Source organism: Rhipicephalus sanguineus, chromosome 2, assembly GCF_013339695.2.
Source record: "Rhipicephalus sanguineus isolate Rsan-2018 chromosome 2, BIME_Rsan_1.4, whole genome shotgun sequence".
In the NCBI taxonomy this organism is placed as follows: domain Eukaryota; kingdom Metazoa; phylum Arthropoda; class Arachnida; order Ixodida; family Ixodidae; genus Rhipicephalus; species Rhipicephalus sanguineus.
Genome location: NC_051177.1, coordinates 40111859 through 40136732, shown reverse-complemented (window position 1 = coordinate 40136732; position 24874 = coordinate 40111859). Strand labels below are relative to the sequence as shown.

The following is a 24874-nucleotide window of genomic DNA, read 5'->3' as shown; positions in this document are numbered from 1 at the left end:
ATTAAACCACACACTCGTTGCGCAATTAGCATTGTGCGATGACTGGTTGTTATTTTCCTCTTCTGTCACGCTATATTACATAGGTTAACGCGATTCCTTTTCTCTATAGGGTCATTTTGCAAATGAGTTTCAAGCACCAGCCTGGCTGTGTAGTAGAATACTCGACTGCCACGCAGTGGGCCCGGGCTCAAATCCCATTCGATCCTGGTATTTTTTTCTGATTTTATTTCTTCATATTTATCGGTTACTTTTTTATGTCTGTCAGTGGTGACACCACGGTGTACTCTTTATTACACCCAAAAAGAGGGGACCAGTGCGTTACGCCACCGACGGCGACGCCGCTGAACGCAGGAACGGGCGCCTAAGGGCTGCGCTCTAGAATATTATAATCTAACGGAAACAGTCGGCTCAGAGAACGCCAATACAGCATTCTACTAACATTAGCATTTGCTAGGATGTCCCAATGCGGCAATTAGGCAGATGATGTCCCACCACTCTCAGGGATCTGTGTTGTCATGTCCTAAAACGTGTTTCCGCTAACTTTAAGTTACTGGGTTTGTCACGGTCTAAGGGGTGCAGAGAATCAGGCAGGTGGGCTGCGATAAGCGCGTTTGAAATTAAACTCACGACCATTTTTGGTTGCCTGAGCAGATTAGTAAGTTGTGAATGCTTGCAACTGTGCACGCGCTGATGCATACATACACCCCCACAGAGTACTGCTGATGCCTCTGCAGCTCCCCGAAAAAAAAAATATTGATAATGCAGATGTGGCTTTGAAAATAACAGACTTAGAGGTGTATTATTTATTGTTCCTGTAAAAAGGATCCCTCTAGCACACGAAACGCAAGCTACACAGGCAGCAGGCAAATGTAAACGAAACAGCCCCTGTCATTAGAGCGACAATTAATAAGATACCACTCCCAAATTGACGTCAGTCACGCTGTGTACTTCGACACCTCGGTATCTCGTGTGAGCTGTAACACTAGCAAAAAAATAATAATAATAAATGCACTAGAGGGGCTCCCGCCCCATCACTGCTGTCATACACGGTGCCACAAGGACAGACCACAGCGCATTCTTCTCGCTTATACTTCGAATCTTCATCGCCATAAAAACCCGTGCATAGGGGCCATTTTCCCGTCGCAGTATACGTCGCGTGCGCAGGCGCTTAAATTCCCATCAGACGAGTCTTTTCCGTCTTCCTCTCGCCCCCGTCGCAGCTTCTTCCCTAAACTGCCCTCCCGTGGCAACGGCCTCAATTCCCGATACTCTCCTGGCGCTTCTCCTACGGTCGCATGCGCACGACTGTTTTTCTTTCTTTTTTTCCCTTTCCTATACCGTTTTACCTCTACGTGCCTGCAGTATTCTAAACTTCCAAGTGCTTGCTTTGCTTCGCTTCTTTTTCACTTTTTCCCTTTTAACGTCCTCACGTAGCAGAGGTAGTGGACTATAGAATGGAGATCCGGCTGCTGCCTATATGGGGCCTGGCTGGCTATCGACAAAGGCTCCGTGCCCGTGCATTTATAAAGGCCTCCGTGCTTTCCAGGCCTGAATACACACTAGAAGCACCGCGAAGGCATGTTGAGTGCGGCGAGATAAACCGGGAACAGATCATCGCATTATGCATTTAAATCGCGCTCAGGCACGTGCATAAAAGAAAGAGAAGATAGAAGTGTACATAGACTTCGCTTGAAATTCCTTAGCGAGGATCGATTGACAGGTGCGAGCTCAGGGGCATTGGGAAGCAGACAGGTGAGGATGACTTATGGACGGAAGGGACATCCCGCGCTGCGCGCAAGACCTGGTGTGCCTTTCTATTTCAAGGTTTCGATAAAAGCATGTCGAATAAACTGCATATAATTACGAATGAAAAGTAACCGCTGATGCCTTTGGGAACGATCTTTATATTATTATATTAACGTGCTATTCTTCGAAGTTTTTCCGAAGCCACGTGGGGCGCGACGATCAGTCAGAACTTGTAAGGGCACTGCGAAATATCCTTTACAAACGTGGTTGTCTGACGGGGATGCAAAATTACGTGAAGACTTACCCTGACCGTACGAATACCCGAACTAGCTCTTTCCGCTAACGCGCAATCATAAAAAAACCAAGAAAATAAATTGAAACTGATGGCTCATTCCACGCCAAATGTCCCAAACACTGCGCTCGACCCTATCCCAATTGTATCGTAAAAAATTGTGGACGTTCATATCAGTGCACTATTTGCCCTCAGAAAGTATTTTTTTGGAAATCTTTTTTGTCTATTGCAGTTATTTGTATTTTGCCGCAGTGGGTGAAACATAGGTTGCTAAAGAATGTTCTAAAAAATGCAATACTCCACGGAACGCCTTAAATATCTGCTGTTTACTAGAAAAGGAATGACATTATCTTATTATCTCCCATTGACGACCATTACTTTCCCTCACGATGTGCTTTATGGCGAAGCAATGCTGCAATTCTGCGCCCACTTTGATTATTTCTTTTTAAATTCTACGAATACTACAGACACAATAAGACAATATCACATGGCTGGATAGTTGGCAGTAAGCATGTCAAAAAAGTATTGAAGTCGATGACCGAGTAGTTTCGAAGTGGAAGGGGCGCAAGCATTGAAAAATGTGTGAAATGCCCCATGTTCAGGCACAGGCAGAGTGATGATGCTGTTCAAGTAAAAATGCATGCTTGGTGTCGTTTAGAAGACTAAACAAAGGAGACTTATATGTGAAAGTTTAATCAGACTGATTTTTGTTTTAGGCGAGAAACAAAAATTTATGTTGAGCGTTCGCGGCATGCCTGGGCACGGGGCTGTAAGTCCGCTTCACTGCGCCTAACAGTTCCTCGGGGCAACCGAAGTATGCAGCGCCCACGTGGGTTGCACGATCGTGTGCTGCTGTGAGCTGTCTCGTTTCGACACGCATTCTTCGGCTCTCCGCAGTGCCACCGACGAATTAAGTGTCAGGGAAAACGAGTGATGGTTCGTTTAAAATATATTATTAAATAATAAAAGTGGCTAACAGGCACCGGGAATACACTTATAGTTCTTTTTTATGGGCAGCTCGCTTGAACGTGACTCGCGCCATTCGTGCCTCGGAGCCGAATGGTGCTTCGTATTCTTACGCTGGGATCTTTGTCAGAGGTGAACTTTGCTCTGGTGATCGCGTCGCCGAGCGAGCACGCGGCTCTCGCGGTTCGTCTTTCGGCCGCATCCCTTGGCAGCGCATAAGATAAACATTGCGAACTGTGAGCATACTGCTATCGTGCCGTATTTTACACGGAGAGCCTGTACAACGGAAACCGAAAGCGATACATATCCAAAAGGACGAAGCCGCCTTTAAGGCGGCTTCGTCCTTTTAAATGTCTATCGCCTTCGCTTAGTAATCGCAAGGCGATTACTAAGATGAAGGCATCGCATGCAGCGTGGAAGAAAGTTGAGCTCTCAGCAAGGTTTGAGTCTACAATCTCCCTCAAAAGTACGCGGACGTTTCACCATTTCGTGCCATCATCACTGACCACCGTTAATGCCGGGCTCAACTCCTCCTCAGCAACACAGGCATTTCAAGTGGCGAAGACCATACGTCGGCAACGGAAGTAAGAACTGCAACCTCCGCAGAGATCGCAAACAAGGCACACAACCCAAGTTCTGCGTCTGTCGTACGTGCGCATGTAGTAACGTGGCAATGAATTAGTGCTCAGCTCCGACTACTAACCGGCAGTCTTTAGTGCCCTTCCCAAACCTTCTGCCAGCCATACACACTGTTTGCAATTTTTCCGCAACGTGAAAACTCACAGCAGCACACGATCGTGCCACCCACGTGGGCGCTGCATACTTCCGTTGCCCCAAGGAACTGCTGCGGCGCAGTGAAGCGGACTTACGGGCCCGCGCCCAGGCACGCCGCGAACGCTCAACATAAATTTTTGTTTCTCGCCTAAAACAAAAATCAGTCTCATTAAACTTTCGCAAATAAATTTCCTTTGTTTATTCTTCCAAATGAGACCAAGCGTTTATTTTTTTACTTGAACCGCATCACCACTCCACATGAGCCTGAACATGGGACATTTAACACGTTTTCAATGTTTGTGCCCCTTCCACTTCGAAACTACTCGGTCATCGACTTCAATACTTCTTTGACACGCTTACTGCCAACTATCCCGCCATGTTATATATTCCTATTTTGTCTGTAATATTCGTAGAATTTTTAAAAAATAATCAACCTGGGCACAGAATCGCAGCATTGCTTCACCACAAAGCACATCGTGAGACAAAGTAGTGGTCGTCAATGGGCGATAATAAGATAGTGACATTCCTTTTCAAGTAAATACCAGATATTTTAGTCGTTCCGTGAAGCATTGTATATTTTAGAGTATTTCTTAGCAACCTATGTGTCACCCACTACGGAAAAATTCAAATCAATGTAACAGACAAAAATTTTTTTGTCTGTTACATTACATTACAAAAAAATACTCTCCGAGGGCAAATAGTGCACTGATATGAACGTCCACAATTTTTTACGATACAATTGGAGAGGGTCGAGCGCAATGTTCGGGACGTTTGGCGTGGAATGACCCTGATGCCACTGTCAGCAGAACAAAAGAAGGGGAGTTTATCGAAGGGCTTGTTTTTTTGTTTTTTTTTTACGCTACAGCTCCGGGAGTGTTCGGGAATGGCGAGACCTAGAGCAGCACAGAGAAGCATGCATTAAAAAATAATTTGACAACCAATCGCAGGACCCAACTAGGTAGAAAAAGAATTTTTTATTTATTTTTTGGTTTATAGGATGTGGTTCATAGGAGATGTCGGTGCTTTCGTCAGCGCCGGCACTCTTCTTCAACGGCAAAACAAACATTCAAAAGACTGGAAAACAGAGGAGATCGTCAGATTTCGCATTCGCTCAGTTGTACAAGGCATTGAAGAGAGCGAATGAAAACTGCGTGAAAAGCGCAATTTTCTAAGCTTATTTATTGCAATACAATTTGTTATATGAAAGGCAGGCATGTTGGCCTGAACTAATATGTTCTTACTTGCGACACTGAGCAATAAAGGAGGATAATGGAAGAAAGAAAAGAAGTATCACACAATAAAGACAGGGAGAACGGCTGCGTTACTTTCTGTTTTGGTTTCCTGCATCCTGCCTTCTATGTTTTTCCGACCCAAGCGCTCATATCTTGCTCAGATACAAGTATTTGTAAGGCTACCTCTGCATATTCTTCGATACAATGACGAAGCGGTAGTTCCGAAAGGGAAACTTGTGCTTGAATTATTGTCACGCCCCGTATTTGTTACCTCCATATTTATGTAATCTCTATCGACACACGTTAGTTTAAAGGAGCTTCCTTCGCACCTTTGATCACCGCTGATATACGTACTCCAGAAATCTTCTATAGGAGGTTTTAACAAGACCACTGCAAAACGATCCTCAAATCCTCTAACTCCCGAACGGGACGCAGCCTGTTACCCAAAACTTCGGGAGAAGGAGAAAAGGAGCGAGGGTGGTATCATCGGTCAGGAAAAAATAGCAGCATCGATATCTGAGTGAGAGGGGAAGCTACGTATGAGGAGAGGAGATCGAACTGTTGTCGTGAGCGTTCCCTAGCACGGCACGGAGGTCCCTAGGCGCGTTCCCCAGCAAGGCTTCAGGAAGCCGAGATGGCTCACCCTTCCCCCTCGCTAGGGACACGCACGCGGTGCAGCTCTCACTCTCAACCACGTCTCCTCCTCCGTGGGCCGCGCGAGTCGATGGGGACGCGTGCTGCATGTCGCTACCAGAGCGGCGGTCCGGAGCGAAGAATCACCCCGGCGACGTCGGGCGACCCGACCAGCGCTCGAAGCTACAATCGCGTGCGCGCCGCTCCGCTCCTCTCTCCGACCCGGAGCCCCCCCTCCCGGCTACGGTGGCGGCGGCCGCTCTGCCGCTGATCGCGTCGTCGTTGCCGGGACAGCGTAGCGTCGTCGTCGAAGAGGCGGCGGGAGTGGTAGTGGTGGCATCGCTCGCTCTTCCCCGGACGCCACAACGCGCTCTCTGCTCGCTGTTGTCTGCTCCCGCCGCTCTTCTCTCTCGTCGGGGTCGCGGAAGCCGGGAGTCTTTGCTCCATTCTCGCATCGTCCCGCAGCCTCCTCCTCGGAAGAACAACCATGTGCGTGCGCCTGCTTGTGCTCCTGTGTGGTGTGACAGCCGGTAATAATGGATAACGCGCCCTGAACCAGCAAAAGCGTTGCCAGCTCCTGAAAGGAAGTATGAAGACGCTAACGGGACACGCTGCGACAGCGACCACTTGCTGGGCCGGATCACCAGCGTGGTATCTGCTTTTCTGCCAGGCTGCGATCCTCTTTTACGTGGGTGAGTGGGAAAGCGATGCTGCGTGTTTTGCGATTAGCCGCAGATGGGATCGGATCCACGCCCTTTTCTGACCTCGCTCGCGCAGCTCACTCTGCGTCTGGAGAATGTATCCCGCCGAAGGCGGTGTCAGCGAGGCAAGTTATTAGGGGACCTCGCGGAAACTATGTGCAGGGACCAGTGGAGTGTCTGGTGTTCTTTGGGCGATACGAGCACGATCGTTTTTGCGAGACATTGCGGTTGTCTTTGACCGATCACGAAGAATCAGGGGCGTAGCCAGGGGAAGGGAAAAGAAAAATTTCAGGGGGGGGGGGTTCAAACCCCCGCCCCCGAAATTTTTCAGTTTTGCTTGTGTATATATACAAGCACACATATAAACGCACGCACGAACATACATAAAGTATGGTTGAACCCCCCCCCCCCCCCCGAAAAAAATTTCTGGCTACGCCCCTGCGAAGAATGTATCCTAGCTAGCAGAAACGAAAGCTTTCGCCTCTATGACAAGACTAAATTCTTAGCATTTTTCGTGCTCTGCATTTCGGTTCAAAATGTATAAGTACGCCAACAAGGCGGGCAATTGGAATTTTCCACAATCAGTAATGATTTGTTGCCCTACTAGAGCAACGCCTGTGAAATTAAATTAAAGTACGATCTAGCCTAACATTTGAAGATCTGATGAATTATGCAAGTAAGGCAGACCTGTTACCTCGCTAAAATTCATGTATCTATTGGTATAAGACATCGTTGAAGAGGAAGTGTTACTAGAGCCAAGGCATCGACAAGTGGGTTTGTCTTCCTCAGGGCAGCACCTCAGTTGCTGCCTTGACGAAGGCAAATCCACTTGTCGAAACGTGGGCTCCATCGACATTCCCAGTTCGACTATTTTTTCATCACTTCTGCCTCCATCTAGCCCTGTACTTCTATTTCGTTTGAACTCTTCTATCGTGAAGTTTTACACGTTTTATCGTGCTCAGAATCAAGTTTGTAACAAGTCAGCGGCACGTGCAGAAGTACAGCATGCAAAATCTTTTGTACAGCCCCAGTTCTTCTATGGTAAAACAGGTGGGTATAGTTTCACCATATCCGCCGTTTAATGAAGCTTCTGTGCGAATGTCCGAGTTATAATGATCAGAGACAGTACCTGGCGTCCGCTCTAGCACACCTTTAAAATAGACCAACGTCTGTAACGTCTTTTGAAGCCATTCTTACATGTCGTCGACAGAAGACATCGCAGCTGAAGGCGACGAAGGCGCAACTTCAGTTTACAAAAGAAACGGACTTGGACAAGCGGCTGTGACTGTGATGTCGCGTACCACGCAAGAGCGACGGACAGTGACTGGCTGTGTCTGTGCTGTGGCATGTACTATCTACCTCTTTCCTCTCAGACTTTCAATCTCGCCCATACTGTTCCCATGTGTAGGGTAGCAAACTGGCTGCCGTAAGCTACTTATCCTCCCTGCCTTTCCTTCTCTATTACTTCTTCTCTCTTCAGCTCACGCTTAAAGCGCTTACTCAGAAGCCCCGTGACGTGGACAACCTAATGCTCCGTGCTTATTACTGCACAACTAGACGAAATAATGTACTCAAATCAGGCAAGGCACGTTGCCCTTGTCGGCAGTTCAGGAACGATTCACTGCAAAGTTTAAGTATTGATTGGGATGGAGATATCCTGGCGCCGTTACTGACAACCTGCACGCAATGGAATATTAAAGCTCGAAAACGATAGTTGTTCTTGAGATTGGTAGTTGCTATAAAAGATCAAATCAGAAAAAAAGCAGTTATTGCAAGGAAGGAAAATAAGAGAGAGAGAGAGAGAGAGTAAATGCAGGAATGTTCACCACTTTAGAATAACCATGTACTGGAGAAAGGGATGGCGGAAGTTGAAAGTTAGAAGAGTAAAGATAATGAGAAAGAGAGCACACACAGAACGTCACAGTCCGTAAGTTTTGTGTAGTATACGGCATCAGACCGCTTGTGCAAGTCTGTCGCCCTTAAACATTTTAGCAATGCTTTCGTTTTGAAGATGGAACTCCAGGATTCTAAAAGCGTAACCAATTCATACCGGCCGTAATGTTGCAGTTTTCGCTGGTCGCGATCTTCGTCAATGAGTCATTCGCTAACGAAATCGATGGTTACAGCGGAAGCAAAGGAAAAAGGACAGCCGCCGACGACCAGCATGCCAGGCAGCCGAACAATGGGCTTTCCTAGTGACTGCCTGTCAATGACAGAGGCACAGTCGCCACATGACAATGCCGAGCCCTGAATTGCGTCGGCAGCCACGCTTTCTGTTTGCCAGCAGACGGGATGCTACAAGCTTACAAACGAAGCATCTGCTATGCTACTGAGAGATTGAAAGTGTGGCAGTTGATGTGCCCGCCGGTTGTGGACAATTGCGGTCTGGCCTGAGGGTTGCAAACTTCCATGTATCCAAAGTCGTCTTGTAAACGGCTTGCAGCAGAGGTCCAAAAAGACTGCAACAGCACAATAGAGAAGGCATACGCGAGCCATAATTGCGAAGCACCTCTGCGTCAGACAATTCCGGTGAGATTATGTCCAAGTTCGCAAAACCGTTCGTTTTCGAAATTGGCTCCTCGCAAGAAACAGCTTTATTTGCGATAATGTTAGAGACGGTCGTCCTGAATCGTCTCCGGTGTTACCAATAAAGTCGGCTTGGGAGAATACGTTTAAGTTAGCTAGCTTATTATGGCCATGAAGAAACATTAGTCGAGCGAGCGCACTGAATGAGTGCGTCTATGTTATAACTACTCCGCTTTTCTCTCCGTCCATATTATTTCATTTCATCTTCTAGCTTCTCCTCAATCACCTTCTCTCCACCTTACATTTCCGTTTCCCCTTCCTCAACGTGCGTTAGCAAACTGGATATTTATCCGCATATCGCATGCTCTCTTCTCTTGAATAAATATCGTCAAAAATGTTGACAAAAGTTCTGCACTGACCAGTGTGATGCAAAGCTTCGGTAGGGTCACAAAGTTCATACAGGACCATCACACGTAACAAGATAACCCTGTATGATGGTTGAATGACTTAAGTACCACGGTATACCTAAATATGAACAAGGGCAAAGCAATGTGTCGTAGCTATTGGATGTCGTTGTAGTGACATGTATAATCGTAGTGTGATTCTCGAGGCATCTGAGTCGCTAAATGCGTAAGTCGGGTTCGCCGGCTATATAAGTAGATTGAGGAAGACTTCTTTTATTGCTCCTATTGTTATTGACGTTGCGTCTGCATGGAATTACGTTCGCTAAGAAAACGAATTCGAAACTTTAGAAAATTCTGGATAAATGTATTTACGGTCGACCCTTTCCGCCTGCGTTACTACATTTCTTTGTTATTTTTCTTTGCCCTTCTTTTTCTTCTCGTCAGATGGCACGCGCACGAAAGAGTTCGCAGACATCTCCCTGCCATATAACAGCCAAAGCGGCAGCACTTTTCTCGCGTCTTTTTCTTTTTTTTTATTCTCCAGCACGCGCGTGGCCTTCCCGGGAGCGTTGCAGCCAAAATCACGCTACTCGCCTCGACACCGACGAAGTGCTCTCAGGGGTGTCTTTTAGGAAAGTGCTCTCGGTCGACCCTCGAGCTCGCTGTACAGCCTCGCTTCCGTCCTCGGCCACTTTTGTCTGGGCGTCCATCTTCAACTGCATCCCCGTCGACATTCTGTATTGCGCCTCTCGCCCCGTGCACAGGAGCGATGTTCAGTTAGAATATATATCCACATTTTATCGTCTCTCCTTCTTCACTTACTTATTGTCTCAGGGAGCTATACGGAGCTGTGCTGTGAAGAACGCGTCAGCTTACACTGCGGCAGACTTGGCTGTAACGCTGTACGGCTTATAGCGCGTTGTTTTCAGAAGCGGAAATTTCGAGAAATGCCTGCGACACCGCGTTTGACAATCGTTTGTTTCTATAACACACCATGGACAATAGGTACAGGAGTAGCGAAAGCTGTTAGAGATAAAGAGTGATTATAAGATTTAAAAAAATATATATCGCAATCTGAACATTTCCTATTGTCCCGAAAACCGATGCGAATATCATCATTTAGTGACCCACGCCATTTGCACAAAGAAAGACAGCCGAGAATTGAGAGAGTTGCAGACGCTATCGGCAATAAAGCGCCGTCTTTCGGACGCACTTCGAGAGATGTATCAAATAAGTAAACTGAGCGAGATGCGAAGTTTGGAAGCTGCAGCGTCATACCGTCCGCTGTTCTCATCGTTCACGAGACGCACCTTTGGCTGGAAGGGCGGAATTGTTGTCGAGTTCCGACCTTGAAACCTTCGACAAGTTTATGTTCGAGGCATGCCCGTCGATTTGCCCGGAGGCAAGTAGGCAATTATCAGCTGTCAGCTGCGAAGGGTTTCAGCCGGGTTAGGAAAGGTTATTAACAAGGAGGAAAGACGTCATCGATCATATTTGTTGGCACCTTTCTCGTTCGGTTATCTGAAACAACTTTTCCAAGAGAGGCTTTTACTGACTGCAACCGTAGAAAGGTTAACTGAAGCGCCGATGGGTGCGACTCAAGTCGCGTTTTCAGATTTATGTGGAACGATATTCCGTGCGGCTGCCTTCACTAATTAACAAAGAATTTACCATGTCGAGACGTTCACTTTACCGTCCACTTTACTTCTGTTCAAGAATTTAAGTGTGTATATATCCGACTATAGTTGTTAATGTGACATGATTTATGGGATGTTTGTGACACGATTGATAGGAGCTCGTGTCTATGTGATATATGTCTTTTTTTTCAATCCTGGATAAATAACTCCACAGAAAGCAGTAAAACAGCTTATATTTGGTGCTGCCGTGAAATTATTCATTTGTTTAAGTGTATTTTTCCTAAGTCCGTATTGCGCAAAAACAGGCATGAAAATACGAATGATAGAGTCACTTTTCTTCAGCGGAAACGAGTCAACCAATAGATGTCAGTTCTGACAACCAGTGGCAAGGCGCGAACGCCTTTCTTAACTCAGCTCGAACGCAAGGCAAAACGCGCAACTCCACCATACAAGAAGTGCAGCGTACAAGACGAGACGTCTGCAAGAAAACACAATCAAGCGATGAGCCGAGACGCCGAGGAGCTTTTTTTTTTTCTTCTTCCGTAATCGCTTGTTGGAGAGTCGCTTTTGCTAATCACTAGAGTTCATCACACCCACTGTGCTGCTTTAGGGGTTCTTGGGCTGCGGGGCATATGACCCGGCATCTGAGCTCTTCGTGGAAGTAATTTTTCGCACCACTAATATGCGAAGACGCTGCTTCAGAGAAAACGGTTCACAACTGTGCAAAGTGGTGAGGCGAGGCACATGGCCCTCTTGCCAAAGCAATCTAGCCTCGAAGAATTAAGCAACAACACAAACAAAAAGTCAATACACGGACGGGATGCACCGACAGTGATGACCAAACAGTACTTGCAAATCTTGCATTAAGGAATTGTTAACGATGTCCTTGTGATGCGTAACTACAGCAGACTGTCCGCCATGGACTGCGCCTGCATATGTTCCAGACAGCGGGGGAACAACTCAGGATTGAGTGAGTGAGTGAGTGAGTGAGTGAGTGAGTGAGTGAGTGAGTGAGTGAGTGAGTGAGTGAGTGAGTGAGTGAGTGAGTGAGTGAGTGAGTGAGTGAGTGAGTGAGTGAGTGAGTGAGTGAGTGAGTGAGTGAGTGAGTGAGTGAGTGAGTGAGTGAGTGAGTGAGTGAGTGAGTGAGTGAGTGAGTGAGTGAGTGAGTGAGTGAGTGAGTGAGTGAGTGAGTGAGTGAGTGAGTGAGTGAGTGAGTGACCCAACATGCTACTTTAATCAGTAAAGAGGCGCGACACACAAGAAAGAACAAAACACGCTCGCATTCACTGCAGGAACTGTGAGAACCACTTTTAAGGCGCGCAGCACAGCGGTCTAGCTGGCTTACAGGCTTACACACGTGAACAAACGCGTGTGACTGCTACGCATGATTGTTTATAATGTCCCAAAACCACGATATGATTATAAGGGACACCGTAGTTGAGGACTGCTGAACTTTAGACCATCTGGGGTTCTTTAACTTGCACTTTAATCTAAGCACACGGGCCTCAAGCATTTTCACCTTCATCGAAAATGCGGCCGCCACAGCCGGGATTCGATCCCGTTACCTTCGGGTCAGCAGTTGAGCTCCATAACCACTAAACCACCGTGGCGGTTTTTTTTATTATTGAACTCTATACAGAACATCTTCGGTACATATAGTTTTGGCATCTAAAAAACATGAGAAAGCAAAAAAAAAATAATGCTCGCACATAACTTTATATGCAGTTTAAGGCCAAAATTTCACGCTTATCTTTTCTTTGACTGTTCGCGCAGTTTAGAATTCAGAGATAAGGATTCGTCAATATCTAAATTAACGACAGAAAGAAAAGATAAAGCTGAAAATTCGTGTTACGTGGTGCTTATGACAGAACTTACACAGCACTGCATGAAAATTAAACTTTAGCAAGAGACCAAGAACAATAAACAAAAACACATGCGCTTCTCAAACAAACACACGAGCATTGCCAATTTGCTTCCTTCCGAGAGTTCCGTCTCCCCTGACTCCCTGCAGTAGCACGCCCATTAGTCAACCAGCAAACATTGAGCGAACTTGGCAAGAAACGATAAAGAAAGGAGATCTCCTGACTTTGCCGCTAAGTAAGAGGTCAGAAATAAACGTAGAAAGCTTGGAATGTTCTAGGATAAAACCACTATGGCAACGACCTCCGGGAGGTTTGCATACACTCTCTCCGAAGGAAGTTTACCGAGGGAATTAGACGCTAATGCGGTGCGGACACACACACGAGTTGAAACACCGCGCAGACTGAGCCTTACACAAGCCTTCCCCGGTCTAACTACTCGAAAATAGAAAACAAAATTTAAGAAAAGCCCAATGGAGGTAGAAAGTAACAAAACTTGATAGGAAAGGAAACGTGATGCACACTGGAACGGGATATACAGAGGCTGATGAGGGTTAGAAAAGTCAAGGTTCGCTGAGAGAAGCCAGAGAGCGCGTTTTTCTCTCCGTCCGCGCAAAGTGCGTGCGTATGTATGTGCGCAGTGTCTTCGACAGGTAACCTTGCGCCTCGTGAAGTCTGCGATTGGCGGGAGGACGAGGAGGAAACCGCGGCTTGTCCCCCAGCCTGCAGCGCGACGCCGTATTCGACTCGGTGTTTACTTCGAGTGCTGCTGCCGCACCTGTTTCGGCATTTTCCTTTATGTGCCTCGGTCTCTTTTATTGCAGCTGCAAGTTCCTTTTATTTGCCTCCATCGCGATGGCACTTGGGTGCCGGCACGTCGAGATTCGCCCTGTAAGGCAGCTTTTCCGTGTCGCCTTGCCACGGCGCCCGACAAGAGCAGAGACACTTCGGCTCCACGCGCGTGAGCCTTATAAGTTGTAGCGAGTGAGTGGCGGCGCAAGTCTTTCTATTTTCTTGCAACGGAACACGAAAGGCCTGTGAGACAAATAAGTGCCCCCCCCCCTCCATTCCCCCCCTTCCTGCCCATTCCCCGTCCTCTTACCGCACATTACCGACTTCCCCGGCACTACTGTATACAGGTTGAAGTTTCCTCCGAGTAGTTCTATGTACTTGTTGTTTTCTTCTTTTATTTTTGTCTTGGACGTGCAAGATGTGTTCAAAGGCGCAGCAGTAGTTCCATTAGCGCGCCCTTTGGTGCGCGATGCGCTTCTCTCGGCGGGATTGGAAGCTGTTCCGTAATTGCCCGGCTTTTATAGCGACGAAAGCTCCACGAGATGTCACATCAACCTTCTCGCGTATCACTGCCACTATTACAACAAGAAATCAGAGCTAAGGAACTATAAAAGGAAAGGAATAATATTAAGAAGTGCTAAGCGCATATGGGAAGTCGAAATTGTATTCGTCCGGGCAGGATAATTTAATGTGCAAGCTTGATGGGATTAACAAGCGATCTCGTTAGCTGAAACTGTGCGGCCATGCTGAAGGCCGTCGTTATATCAACGTGACATAACATGTACATAGAAAATCGGTAACAGCCTGTGGTAGTTAATTAGGCCCCCATTGCCAAGCCTAGTGGAGAGCTTAGCGTCCTCCTGTTGCTATGCGACCATTTTTCTTAAGTGCAAGGTCTTTCGCGTGCCTATGTGCACACCCGCTGCGTTTTTGTTGTTGTTTGTCTCCCTTTACTGCGCCTTAATTGATAAGACATTTTACCTCGATTTCATGAAACGCCATTTTTGTTATTACTTGCTGGAAAGAGAAATAGAAATATAAATGAAGTGAAAGTGAATTAAATCACTGAAAGGAAAGTGCAATTGCGGACTCAAAACAGATTTGAGAAGCAAAATTACGTCACAATTATGGTGCAATGGTACAGTATTGGCGTGAATATTTTTTTAGTCGCGGAGGCGCTCGACTGCCGCAATTCGGTCATCTGGGCGAGGCTATTAAGTTGTATGTGAATATCGGTGGCTATGATTGTCCCGGATCCAGGCACTACGGCGCATCTTTAGAACCCAGGTGTTTGTTTAAGAAGTTCAACCCCGTCAATAAACGAACACCGCTCGTTCTAAAAGGGGAGCAGCTATACGTTTCAAGCGCCTCTGACAATCCTGAGACAGCCATAACCTTTTCGTTATAATTTCTTTTGTACTGCTCTTATTAGCTGTCGGTACACTTATTACCCGTCACTGCACGCTTGCGAATTCCGTTATTTCCCTTTACTCCGGACAACGAAAATGAACCCGCGCATGGCCTTCAACTGTGCGCCGAAAGAGACGACGAAACCAGGCATTCAAATTCGCAGCACAAAAGAACACAGCAGGGAGCTAGACGGCGCTCGCGGGTTTGCGAGAAAAGGAATTCGCGTGTGCTACCTGGCCTACCTTCGTACAGACTACCTTCTAACCTACCTACAGACTGGCCATGTGTTCGACAGCTCCCACCCGCCCACTGCCCCTTTACCCCAACACACGCCCGGACCTACCCAGACAGGAGGAGGGGGATGGGAGGTAACACTCCTGCCGTACACCCTGAGGGTTCTTGATCTAGGGAACGTATTCGGTGTCAGCCACATAGTAGCTACCGTGTTTAGCCGTGTAGGCCCTGCATGAGCAGATTCAACGCGATAGCGTTAAAGAGCTCGTTTTGCAGAAATTCCGGTGTAGCCGTCGGCGTCGGTGACGGCGTCGTTGGTTGTGAACTAAAAATCATCACCTTGTCCGTGACCGAAAAATCGAGAAAGATGCAAATAAAAGAAATAACAAAAATATTTTAGTTCAAATTCGAATCGAACCCAAGCCGCCTGCGTGGCAAGCAGGTGTTCTACCACGGAGCCACGCTATTTCTTGAAACTGATTCGGGGAAGAACACTATATGAATGTCTTGTAGTGAAAGGAGTCTCCTTAAGGCATGTGATATTGCGTGGCAAAAACGTATAATCGTGTCAGGCGTCGAAACATGGCAATTGCATCAAGATGATGGAGTGGGCTAGTTGGTACATGTCGAATTGGATAAAAACCAGCGGGAAACACGAAACACAGAGAAGTAACACGACAGGACAGGCTGGCACTTACAACTGATCACAGAATGCTTGAAACGTAAACTTATACCCACCGTCGATTGCGCAACGAGTGGGTGTAAAGGCCCACCCATCACAAAGCGATCAGACACATTTAATCATGGCCATCAGCAAAAGCATCAACAAAGTGAACAGCTGCCTAGGTTCGCGTGTTGCCTCACGGACGCGTAGTGGACCCTTCGCGGATTCGCAAAAAGAAGAATTATGGTATTGTGGGCACTTAACAACTGCACCAGCAGTAGGCATTCTAGGATAGTTTGAAACGACCAGTGTTACGCGCACACTCGTTCGTTTCCTTTCGGCAAGGTTGAGGCATGCACCGAGAACCGAAGCCAGGCTAGCAATTGTGAAGGCGATGCGCACGGGGCCCGACTATATGCTATCGCGTTCTTCTCTTGAAGGCGAAGCTCAAGCGTCCTCGAAGTTTTTCTCGCCGTTTTGCAAAGTTGTATATATCTATACAGATTGGGCTATGGCACAACGATTGCGTTGTCTTGAACAGGGAAATAAATATTTATTATTGCGATAGCGATTATATGGACAGTCTCGGCTGGAAAATGTCCGTCCCCGTCGCCGTCATTCACCGTATATGTATAAGTATGTATATATATAGAAAAGCCATAAAGAAAAACAATTCAGGAATTCTTTCCGACGCGCGGAATCGAACGGGCGACCTCTCGATTTGCAGCCCGCCGCGTTAGACGTTATGCCACGACAGCACCGTCTTTCAGCGTGCTAACGGCGCGCTATTTATATACATCATGTAATTCAGCATGCTTTCTTAGTGGCTACATAGATGGCGTGAAGTGCGCGCGCCGCTCCTGCGATCGCCGTTGCTCTTCGCTCTGCAGGGCGTGGTCGCTTTCGTGCGCTTATCTCGAGAAAAGAAGGGGCGGCCGGTGGGGTGCTTCGCTTCGCTCGCTGCAGCGGCCGCGTTTGCGAAAGGAGCGCGCTGTTCAAACAGAAATAAGTAACAAAAGTGACAATTAGTTCGCGCTCGTCTTGTGTGTACCTGTTCGTTCGTTTCGTGCGTCCTGCTTTATGTTTCAGCAGTGCGCTTCAAACTGTCGAGCTGTGACGCATTAGTTCGCGCTCGTCCTGTGTGCGTTCTTTTCGTGCGTCCTTTGGGCTCGAGCGACGCGCTGGCAATTTCGAGCTGCTTTCCATTCTTCGCGTTACATTACAATTTATTGCTATCGCATTCATTGCTTCGCCGTTGCGGCGAAACTGTGACTTTTTTCACTCCTCAAGACAACGTCTTCGTCGTGCTATAACCCGTTATCAGAAGAGGACTGGTCCATTGACCCATATCACTCTACTCTACTCTCTCTCTCTCTCTCTCTCTCTCTCTCTCTCTCTCTCTCTATATATATATATATATATATATATATATATATATATATATATATATATATATATATATATATATATATAATATATATATATATATATATATATACACGCGCGTGTGTGTGCGCGCTCGTAGATGGTTCTCACGTGTGAATTGTGTCGTATGTTTAGGCACACCCGATGTTGCTTGCAGATTTTTAAACTTTGACAAACAACCATCGATAGACTGGTAAAATTCACGTTTCGAGCATTACACAATTCCGGTCTGTGGCTATCTGCTATCGACTGATATATATACTACGCTGCGAATGTTAAACTGAATATACAATTGCAAGAATAATCATTATTTGTAAAAGGCGACGGCACCAGCACAATTAGACTGACATACTAGCGTTCATCATTGCGTGTAGGGGAAGCAGCGCGGAGGACTAGGACTACGAAAGGAGTTCAAAACACGACACTTGCTTTCTTAGTCCTAGTCCTGTGCACTACTTGACCTGCACGGAATTATGATCGATAACCAACTTACACTATTGTCCACTTCACTAATATCACCGTTAGTCAAGATGTGCTGTGACGAAACTTCTTCGGTCTACATAATCTTTGACTCAGTAGTGTTCGGATAATAATAATAATTCTCGCGGTTTTACGCCCCGAAACCACGATATGATTATGAGGAACGCCGTAGTGGAGGGCACCGGAAATTTAGACCACCTGGGGCTCTTTAACGTGCACCTAAATCTAGGTACACGGGCCTCAAGCCTTTCGCCGCCATCGAACATGCAGCTGCGGCGGCCGGGATTCAAATCCTACAACCTTCGGTTCAACAGTCGAGCACCATAACCACTATACTCGCGGGCAACTATTCTCGGCAATGAAGAGAACGCTAGAGAGCCGAACTACGCGTGTGCTATCACGGAATATTATAGTCCCACAAATGCGTCCGTGTTTTCAGCGTAAGAATTGAAAAAAAAAAAAAAAAACATTACTTTATTTTCTAAGGAGAGCTATTTGAAAAGGGGGTCAGCACGCACCAAGGAGATATTTATATTTGTTTTGCTTCATGCAGTGTCATATCGCGTTTTTGCACATGTGAAAACGTCGCACCTTTTACGCGCACCTCACAGTCAAAATGGCGTCTGCGTCTTCGAGTGAGCGCTCGTAACCCTCCAGCTTTTCCGACGATTCACCGAGGGAGCTTGTGACGAATTTCACTAACAAATGGCTGTCTAAGCCTGTGATGGCCGCTCGAATAATCAAATGGCCGTCACAGGAGATACGGAAGGTTCACAAACCAAAACTAAATTCAAAACGCGCGCCGAACCGGACTATTTCGCGGAGCAGTACATGTGCAGTAGCTCCGCCTTCGTAGCCTTTCCTTCATTCATTGCCAAGAAAAGTTGTATCGCCCCGAGATCAGGCTACAGGTGGCAGCACCGTCGCCGCGCTAGTGTGGAGAGGCGGTTGGCGGCGCGTATACAAATGCACACAGCGGCGCTTTGTTGTGAGCGGTTTGAGCCGATTGTCGGCGAAGAAAAGGTGTTGATTGCAGCCTAATGGTAATATGTATGTTGCCCATTGCCGAATCGATGCAAGAAGCCCGCCAGACGTTGCTATTACTAGTGAGAGAAGCGCAATCTTTCAATTAAAGGGATGCTCGTCCTTGGCGACAGGCTGCGTTTTCGCACTATATCACGTTTCTTGTTTTATTTTCACTTGTTGGGCTTGTGTTCCGCCTACTACGCACTGCTGTAGCGCGACTGAACTAACAAAATATTTAGTTCATGTTCTTCTGGATAAAAAAAACCACTCAAAGAAAGAAAGAAAGCCCGTATTCTTGTGCGATGAGTTGAAGTAGGCACGAATACGCATCCGCATTTTTTTTCTTACTCAATGCTCCATGAACTGTAGGACAGTTGATAAATTTAGTCAGGAAAGCCACGTGGCTTTCGAGACGTTTAACACGCACGCGCCTGTTCTTACTACAATAAGAGTACAAAAAAGTAACAGTTCAGCACAGAGCTTTCTTCGATTGATTACTTGCATGGCAGTGATGCACCAAAAGTTCGGTCATTCTAAAGAAGAAAAGTGTACTTTTTTTCAAGCGAATAATGCCCGCTCCTTCCGTCAGTCTATAACTACGTCACTCAAACGCTCAAGATAATGTAAAAAAAAATGAGGTTTTGCGTGAAATTATACGACATAGATGTGATGCACGCCGTCTGGATTAATTTTGACCATGTGTATTCTTTAAAACGTACCTAAATCTAAGTACACGGATGTGTCTGTATAAATTTCGCTTCAAGTTAAAATTGCTCACGGCAACTCAAGTTTAATTACCTCCGTGTAATTCCCTTTTCTGTTCTTTTAAGGGACAATTTAGGTACCTAAGTAGCAGACTTTACCTGACAGAATTAGAAGAGAAACTTGGGCTAGTTCATCATTGTGAAGGAAAAAGCCTGTGTCGTGTCTTCCTTCGTCCTCGTCCGTTTTTAGCGCTCTTTTTCCTTCACAATGATTTACTTGACAGAAATATTTCTCGGTATGTGGGACAAGGACCGTACAATAAAGGGAAATCTTATGCAAAATAAAGCTCGTTGCATAGCCGATAAGCAAAAGTGCCAACAACGACGCGAAAGTGGATGGCCTCGCGCCTTGTTTTTTTTTACCACCGAGTCGCTAAAAGGGTGCGTTCACATCATATTTAATACTCCTCGTGTTTGGGACGACGCCAAGTGCACTTTACGAATTGTTTGAACCACAAAGCGGCACCTAAACCGAAATGATTCTGGCGAACGGAGGGTACGGCGACAATACACAGCCTTCTCGACAAGTGCACTCACTGATCTTATTACAGTGCCAATACAACCGAGCAAGGCCAAATGCTTCTGTACATCGTGTTAGGCATACGTATAAGCAATTAAAATTACGCTAACACAACGGAACAATCCACCCTTTGAGAGCATGCATGACGTACGCGCACATGCAAACACGACGTGGCTAGCAGACGACGCAGGGAGCAATCCACACTAGGCGCGGTTCAGCCAGTAGCCACCAGGCCGTGACTCCGCTCGATCTCGGGGCGAATAGTGCTGCGGCGGGTTTCAGTAGTGAAGGGGCGAGGGTTTTACACGAGTAACTGCGGTATGTGCGCGAGAAGAACCCCGCGTGTTCGCCTGCGCTGCGCCGCGACCATTGTGTTATCTTTTGTGATCTCCCCCAACACCGTTCCTGAACGGGAGAAACAGCCGGCGAGAAAACATGCACGTCGGCGGGGCCTTCCATCTCGCCCCCTGTAGGGGTCGGCCCGTCTACAGCCGGGGTCACCGCTGCGGCGGATCGCAGCAGCTGCCACCGTTCTGACCACTCCTTGGGCCACCGCTCGTCGTGGAATCTAAACAGCAGCGCTCTTCAGAACAGAGCCACTGAAGTTGGTCGAGGCCAGCAACGCGGCGTGCTCAGCCTCGACAATGTCGCACGATCAAGCATACCCTACGCACGCAGGGCGCAGAAAAAAACATAGAAAAAGAAGTAATAAAAGGGGAATTTCTTTTTTCTGTGAGGCTCAAGGGCACTAACTAGCTCGTCACGTAAGCTGGTAATGAAGAAATAAATAAATAAATAAATAAAGAAAGAAAGAAAGAAAGAAAGAAAGAAAGAAAGAAAGAAAGAAAGAAAGAAAGAAAGAAAGAAAGAAAGAAAGAAAGAAAGAAAGAAAGAAAGAAAGAAAGAAAGAAAGAAAGAAAGAAAGAGCTACAGCAAACTTAATGGCTGCTCCTTTGTAGAGAAACTACATTCGATGACCTTGCACAAAGCACCTAGGTGACGTTGCATCTAGAAATGCTTACATCACCGATAACACATGCGCTTCATCCTTCATTAAAACTGATACTAGTGTGCGTCTTTTTTGATCGCACTTCGAAGGTTTGAGCACCGCAATAAATGGGAGAGTAGACACTTATATATCTAGACGATTGCCAGCCATGCAATTGCCACATGCATTTACGCCATGCATGTACTGATGCACGGGGGCCTTCCTTGCCTCATATCATTGCGGAGTTGAACGCGTAGCTCCGTGTTCGGCAGTTGAACGAAACACAGCCATCGCGGGGAGTAAGAAGAGCGTTTTCTTTCTCACAAAAATAACTTGTGGTCTATACAACCGACTATGACGACTACAACGACAACGCGGATAATTAAATACGGAGGGGAAAAAACGGGGGGGGGGGACAATAAGTGCTCGCCTGCTGATATTCGCGGCAGTCCTGTTGCGTGTTCAGCAAGGTACTAAGCAATTTTTTACTTTAACATGAACAGAATGTTTACGTCCATTTTATGCACCTGTGTCTATACGCTACTCGTGATGAAATAACTCTTGGTTGTTAGTGGGCAATAACATATATATAGCAAGACAGAGAAATTTGTTAACCAGTTTCATCCATCACAGTCCGCATGCTTTGTATAGTGTAAAGGTACAAGCTTACAACCACACCAAACATTATGTACTCTTACCAAAGTCTTTATTATTATTGTGATATATATTTGTGGACTTACTTTGTTTTCAAAAGACCTTTTGTTGATACGCAACTGAATAGCCTGCGCGATTTTTGTAAGGGTATACTTGGACGCGATGGCCTATATGCACTGCTAAAGTTCCGTCTTTGAGACTTAAACCTCATCAGCAGAGTTATGAACAAGGATACACAAAGTGGCGAGAGTAGTCTGAGAGAGTGGGAATGGTTCCAAGCTGCACGGAAACCCATTCCGACGCCAGGACAGCGCGGGTCGCCAAGTCACACCGAATTTCGAAAGGGCTGCGCTCCAACTGATAACAAAGGTAAAGAGCTAAAAGCAGAAGTAACGCGACCCACTGCTTCCGAGGTCTGGCCAAGAGCTCCGGCCCAATGGGCAGCGACCATGGCACGATTGCTTGCTGTACTGCTGCCCGTCCATGCTGGACGGCCGTCCAGGTGGCCTATCTGCGTAGAGCGCTCGCTCGCTATAGCGGTCATCGCATCCCGGCGCTTCCGAAGCGCATAAAGCGCACTACGTCCACGCAGCACGTTGCTGCGTATGTGGCCTCACGTAAGAATTGCCAAGCACCCCCCCTCCCCCCCACACACACACACCTCCATCGCCTCTTATTCTCCTCCTTGCTGCTGAGCTCCTTCTTGCACGTAGTAAGACCTCCCTCCCACCACCTCTTCACTACTGTCTGTTCTCTTCTACTTTTATAGCTGAATGCAGGCTGCTAACACAACTGCCTCAACGTATTACGACCGCACGAACATGCACGGCTGTCCCGCGCACGGTCTGCAATGGCCCTTGCTCTCTACGCTTGCTTCCTCAGTGCATGGCGCGTGGCTATGCCTCCAGAGACAAAACGGTAGGAAAGGAAACAGAAAAAGGGGAGAGCTGGAGAGGCGTTATGGAGCCGGAAAAAGAAAAGAGGGAGAGGGGGTTGATTCTGGTTGCGGCTGTGTATAGGAGAAGCAGATAAAAACTAGAGCACAACATGCACGCGCGTACCCGCATGCGCGACCGACCGAGCGACCGAGTCTGTACAAATATACGAACAGCCCCATCTCGTAACGCCGTCAAGGCCAAACGGGGTATGGGAGATAGAAGAGGAGGAAGAGGTCCGGCCGGGACGCCGGAACATAAAGAAGCCAAGATAACTCTACGCACGAAACAGAACGGGAAGAATAAAGGAGAGAAAAAGAAGAAAGGGCCAACGTATCAAAATGTTTTAGTGCAAAAGAAAAAAGAACCTCCCATGAGCCTAATGGCGCGCAGAGCGGCGGCGCGCGCCGCGGATGGTGTGTACGTGAAGGGAAAGGAGCCCGATATGCGATCCCTTTGGCCGAATGCTGAACGGCAGCGACAGCGAGAGAAGGGAGGGGGGAGGAGGAGGGGGAGGGGGAATCTGGAGATGGTGCGAAGATTAGTGACACTGTCTTGGAACGACAACGGCAAGAAGGGCGATAGAAGCGTAAAACTGAATGATACCGGGGTTATATATATACACGAAAAGATACGTACGGACGGCACCGCGCGAATCGTGTACTATCGGACATCATCGGCAACATCTAACGTCACGCGTACGTTACCGCGAAGTCGGCCACGTTGCCGCTTTCGGCGTCTTGGGGGACAATGCGGAGCGCGGGGTGCGGCAGCGCAGGAAAGCCTCCGCCGCCTTATAATGGGAGAAACGGATGATTACACTTCCCGCGTGATCTCGCTAGACGACGCGACTTTCCGTGGCCCGAAACAAAAGCGCGAAAAAGAAGAGAAAATCGGCGCCATCTTGCTTCTTGTCGCCTCCCGCCAAGGCGTTGTCATTGAGTGCAGAACCACTGAGGCTACGTTATACCACGCAGTGCTCGCGTTGCTTCAGCAAAGAAAGCAGAGAGATCGCAGAGCCATAAGAGAGAGTGCCGGCGTTAAGGGAAACGGGCAGCGTGCGACTATATAACCTACGCGCTGCAGCAGAGCACCGGCAGCCAGCCGGAGGGGGGTCCCAACAGAATACACGTCCAAATGACGCATGTTCCTTGCTTCTCCGTAGGACTGCGACTGTGCGAGAGAGGGAGGGATGTGAGCGAGGGACAGCATATACGAGGAATTGTGTTCCCCGCTGGCTTGCTGGCTGGAGCGGCTCGGCTCGTGGTGCGAGTCGGCGCGCACAATTCCCAGCAAGCCAGCCAGCCCGGCCATTTTCCTTATTCTTTGTATACGAGCATACACTTTTTGTGCATCCCAGCGGGAGCCTTTTCTTCGTACTGCATGCCAGCGGGACGTTACGATAACTGGCGTCGTGCTGATATTATATTTTTACTCGACCTTGCCCACGTGCAGAAAACGAAAAATAACGACGTCCCTCCTTAGCTTCCTTCTATTTCATCTTTCCTAAAAAAAAAAAAAAAATAAGCCGAAAGCTTCATTCTGCATAGCCTGTGGTGGTGTACTATTATGGATGCTGAGTCCTGTTCACCACGACCTCCTTTTGCTTACAATGAGAAAAGAATATCGTGAATGTATCTGAAAAGGAGTCAGACCTAGATGCCGTGACCATGGCATAATGTTACAATGAAGGAACGCGCCCCTTCCCATGCGGAAAAGAAAAGGGTACCTACGTGATGTGTAGACAAAAAGGTACGTCCCAGTTACACCCGATTCACCGTGTTATTATACCTTCTTTTGAAATTCTAAGCCTGGTGGCCATGCCGAGCATTCTGTTCTTTTCGTAGGATATGAAATACGCAGAGAAGGACCTTGAATCAAAACCACGCGCCACATTCGCCTGCTAATTTTCAACGAAAATTGAAACCAACACAAATGCAACCAAAACAGATTGCACACAACCGCTACGTAAGGAAGGGAATCTTGCTTCTGGAACTATATATACTTACTTTACTGTTGTCGTTTTCATTAGCGAGAAGTACACGCGCATGTCAACGCATCAATGCCGATTTATCAAAATTCTTTTACGTTAACCTTTACTGATAATAAACATTCACGCAAATTTCTCGTGCTCCGCTTAGCCCTCCGGTTACCATATAGCAAAGAAACATTCGTAGACTGAATGACAACAAAATAGTCAAACTGTACCTAG

At 47.2% G+C, this 24874-nt stretch overlaps 1 protein-coding gene across 4 annotated transcripts in view; it reads left to right on the top strand.

The window, feature by feature from the left end:
* The first annotated feature begins 5767 nt into the window (after window positions 1-5767).
* LOC119382793 (Down syndrome cell adhesion molecule-like protein Dscam2) overlaps window positions 5768-24874 on the top strand; it is a 277145-nt gene continuing 258038 nt past the window's right edge. For all 4 annotated transcript variants that reach the window (XM_037650646.2, XM_037650644.2, XM_037650645.2 and 1 more), the window contains exon 1: window positions 5768-6335. In XM_037650646.2, coding sequence (XP_037506574.1) covers window positions 6233-6335 — 103 coding nt within the window. In that variant the 5' untranslated portion in view covers window positions 5768-6232. The remainder of the gene's footprint in view (window positions 6336-24874) is intronic.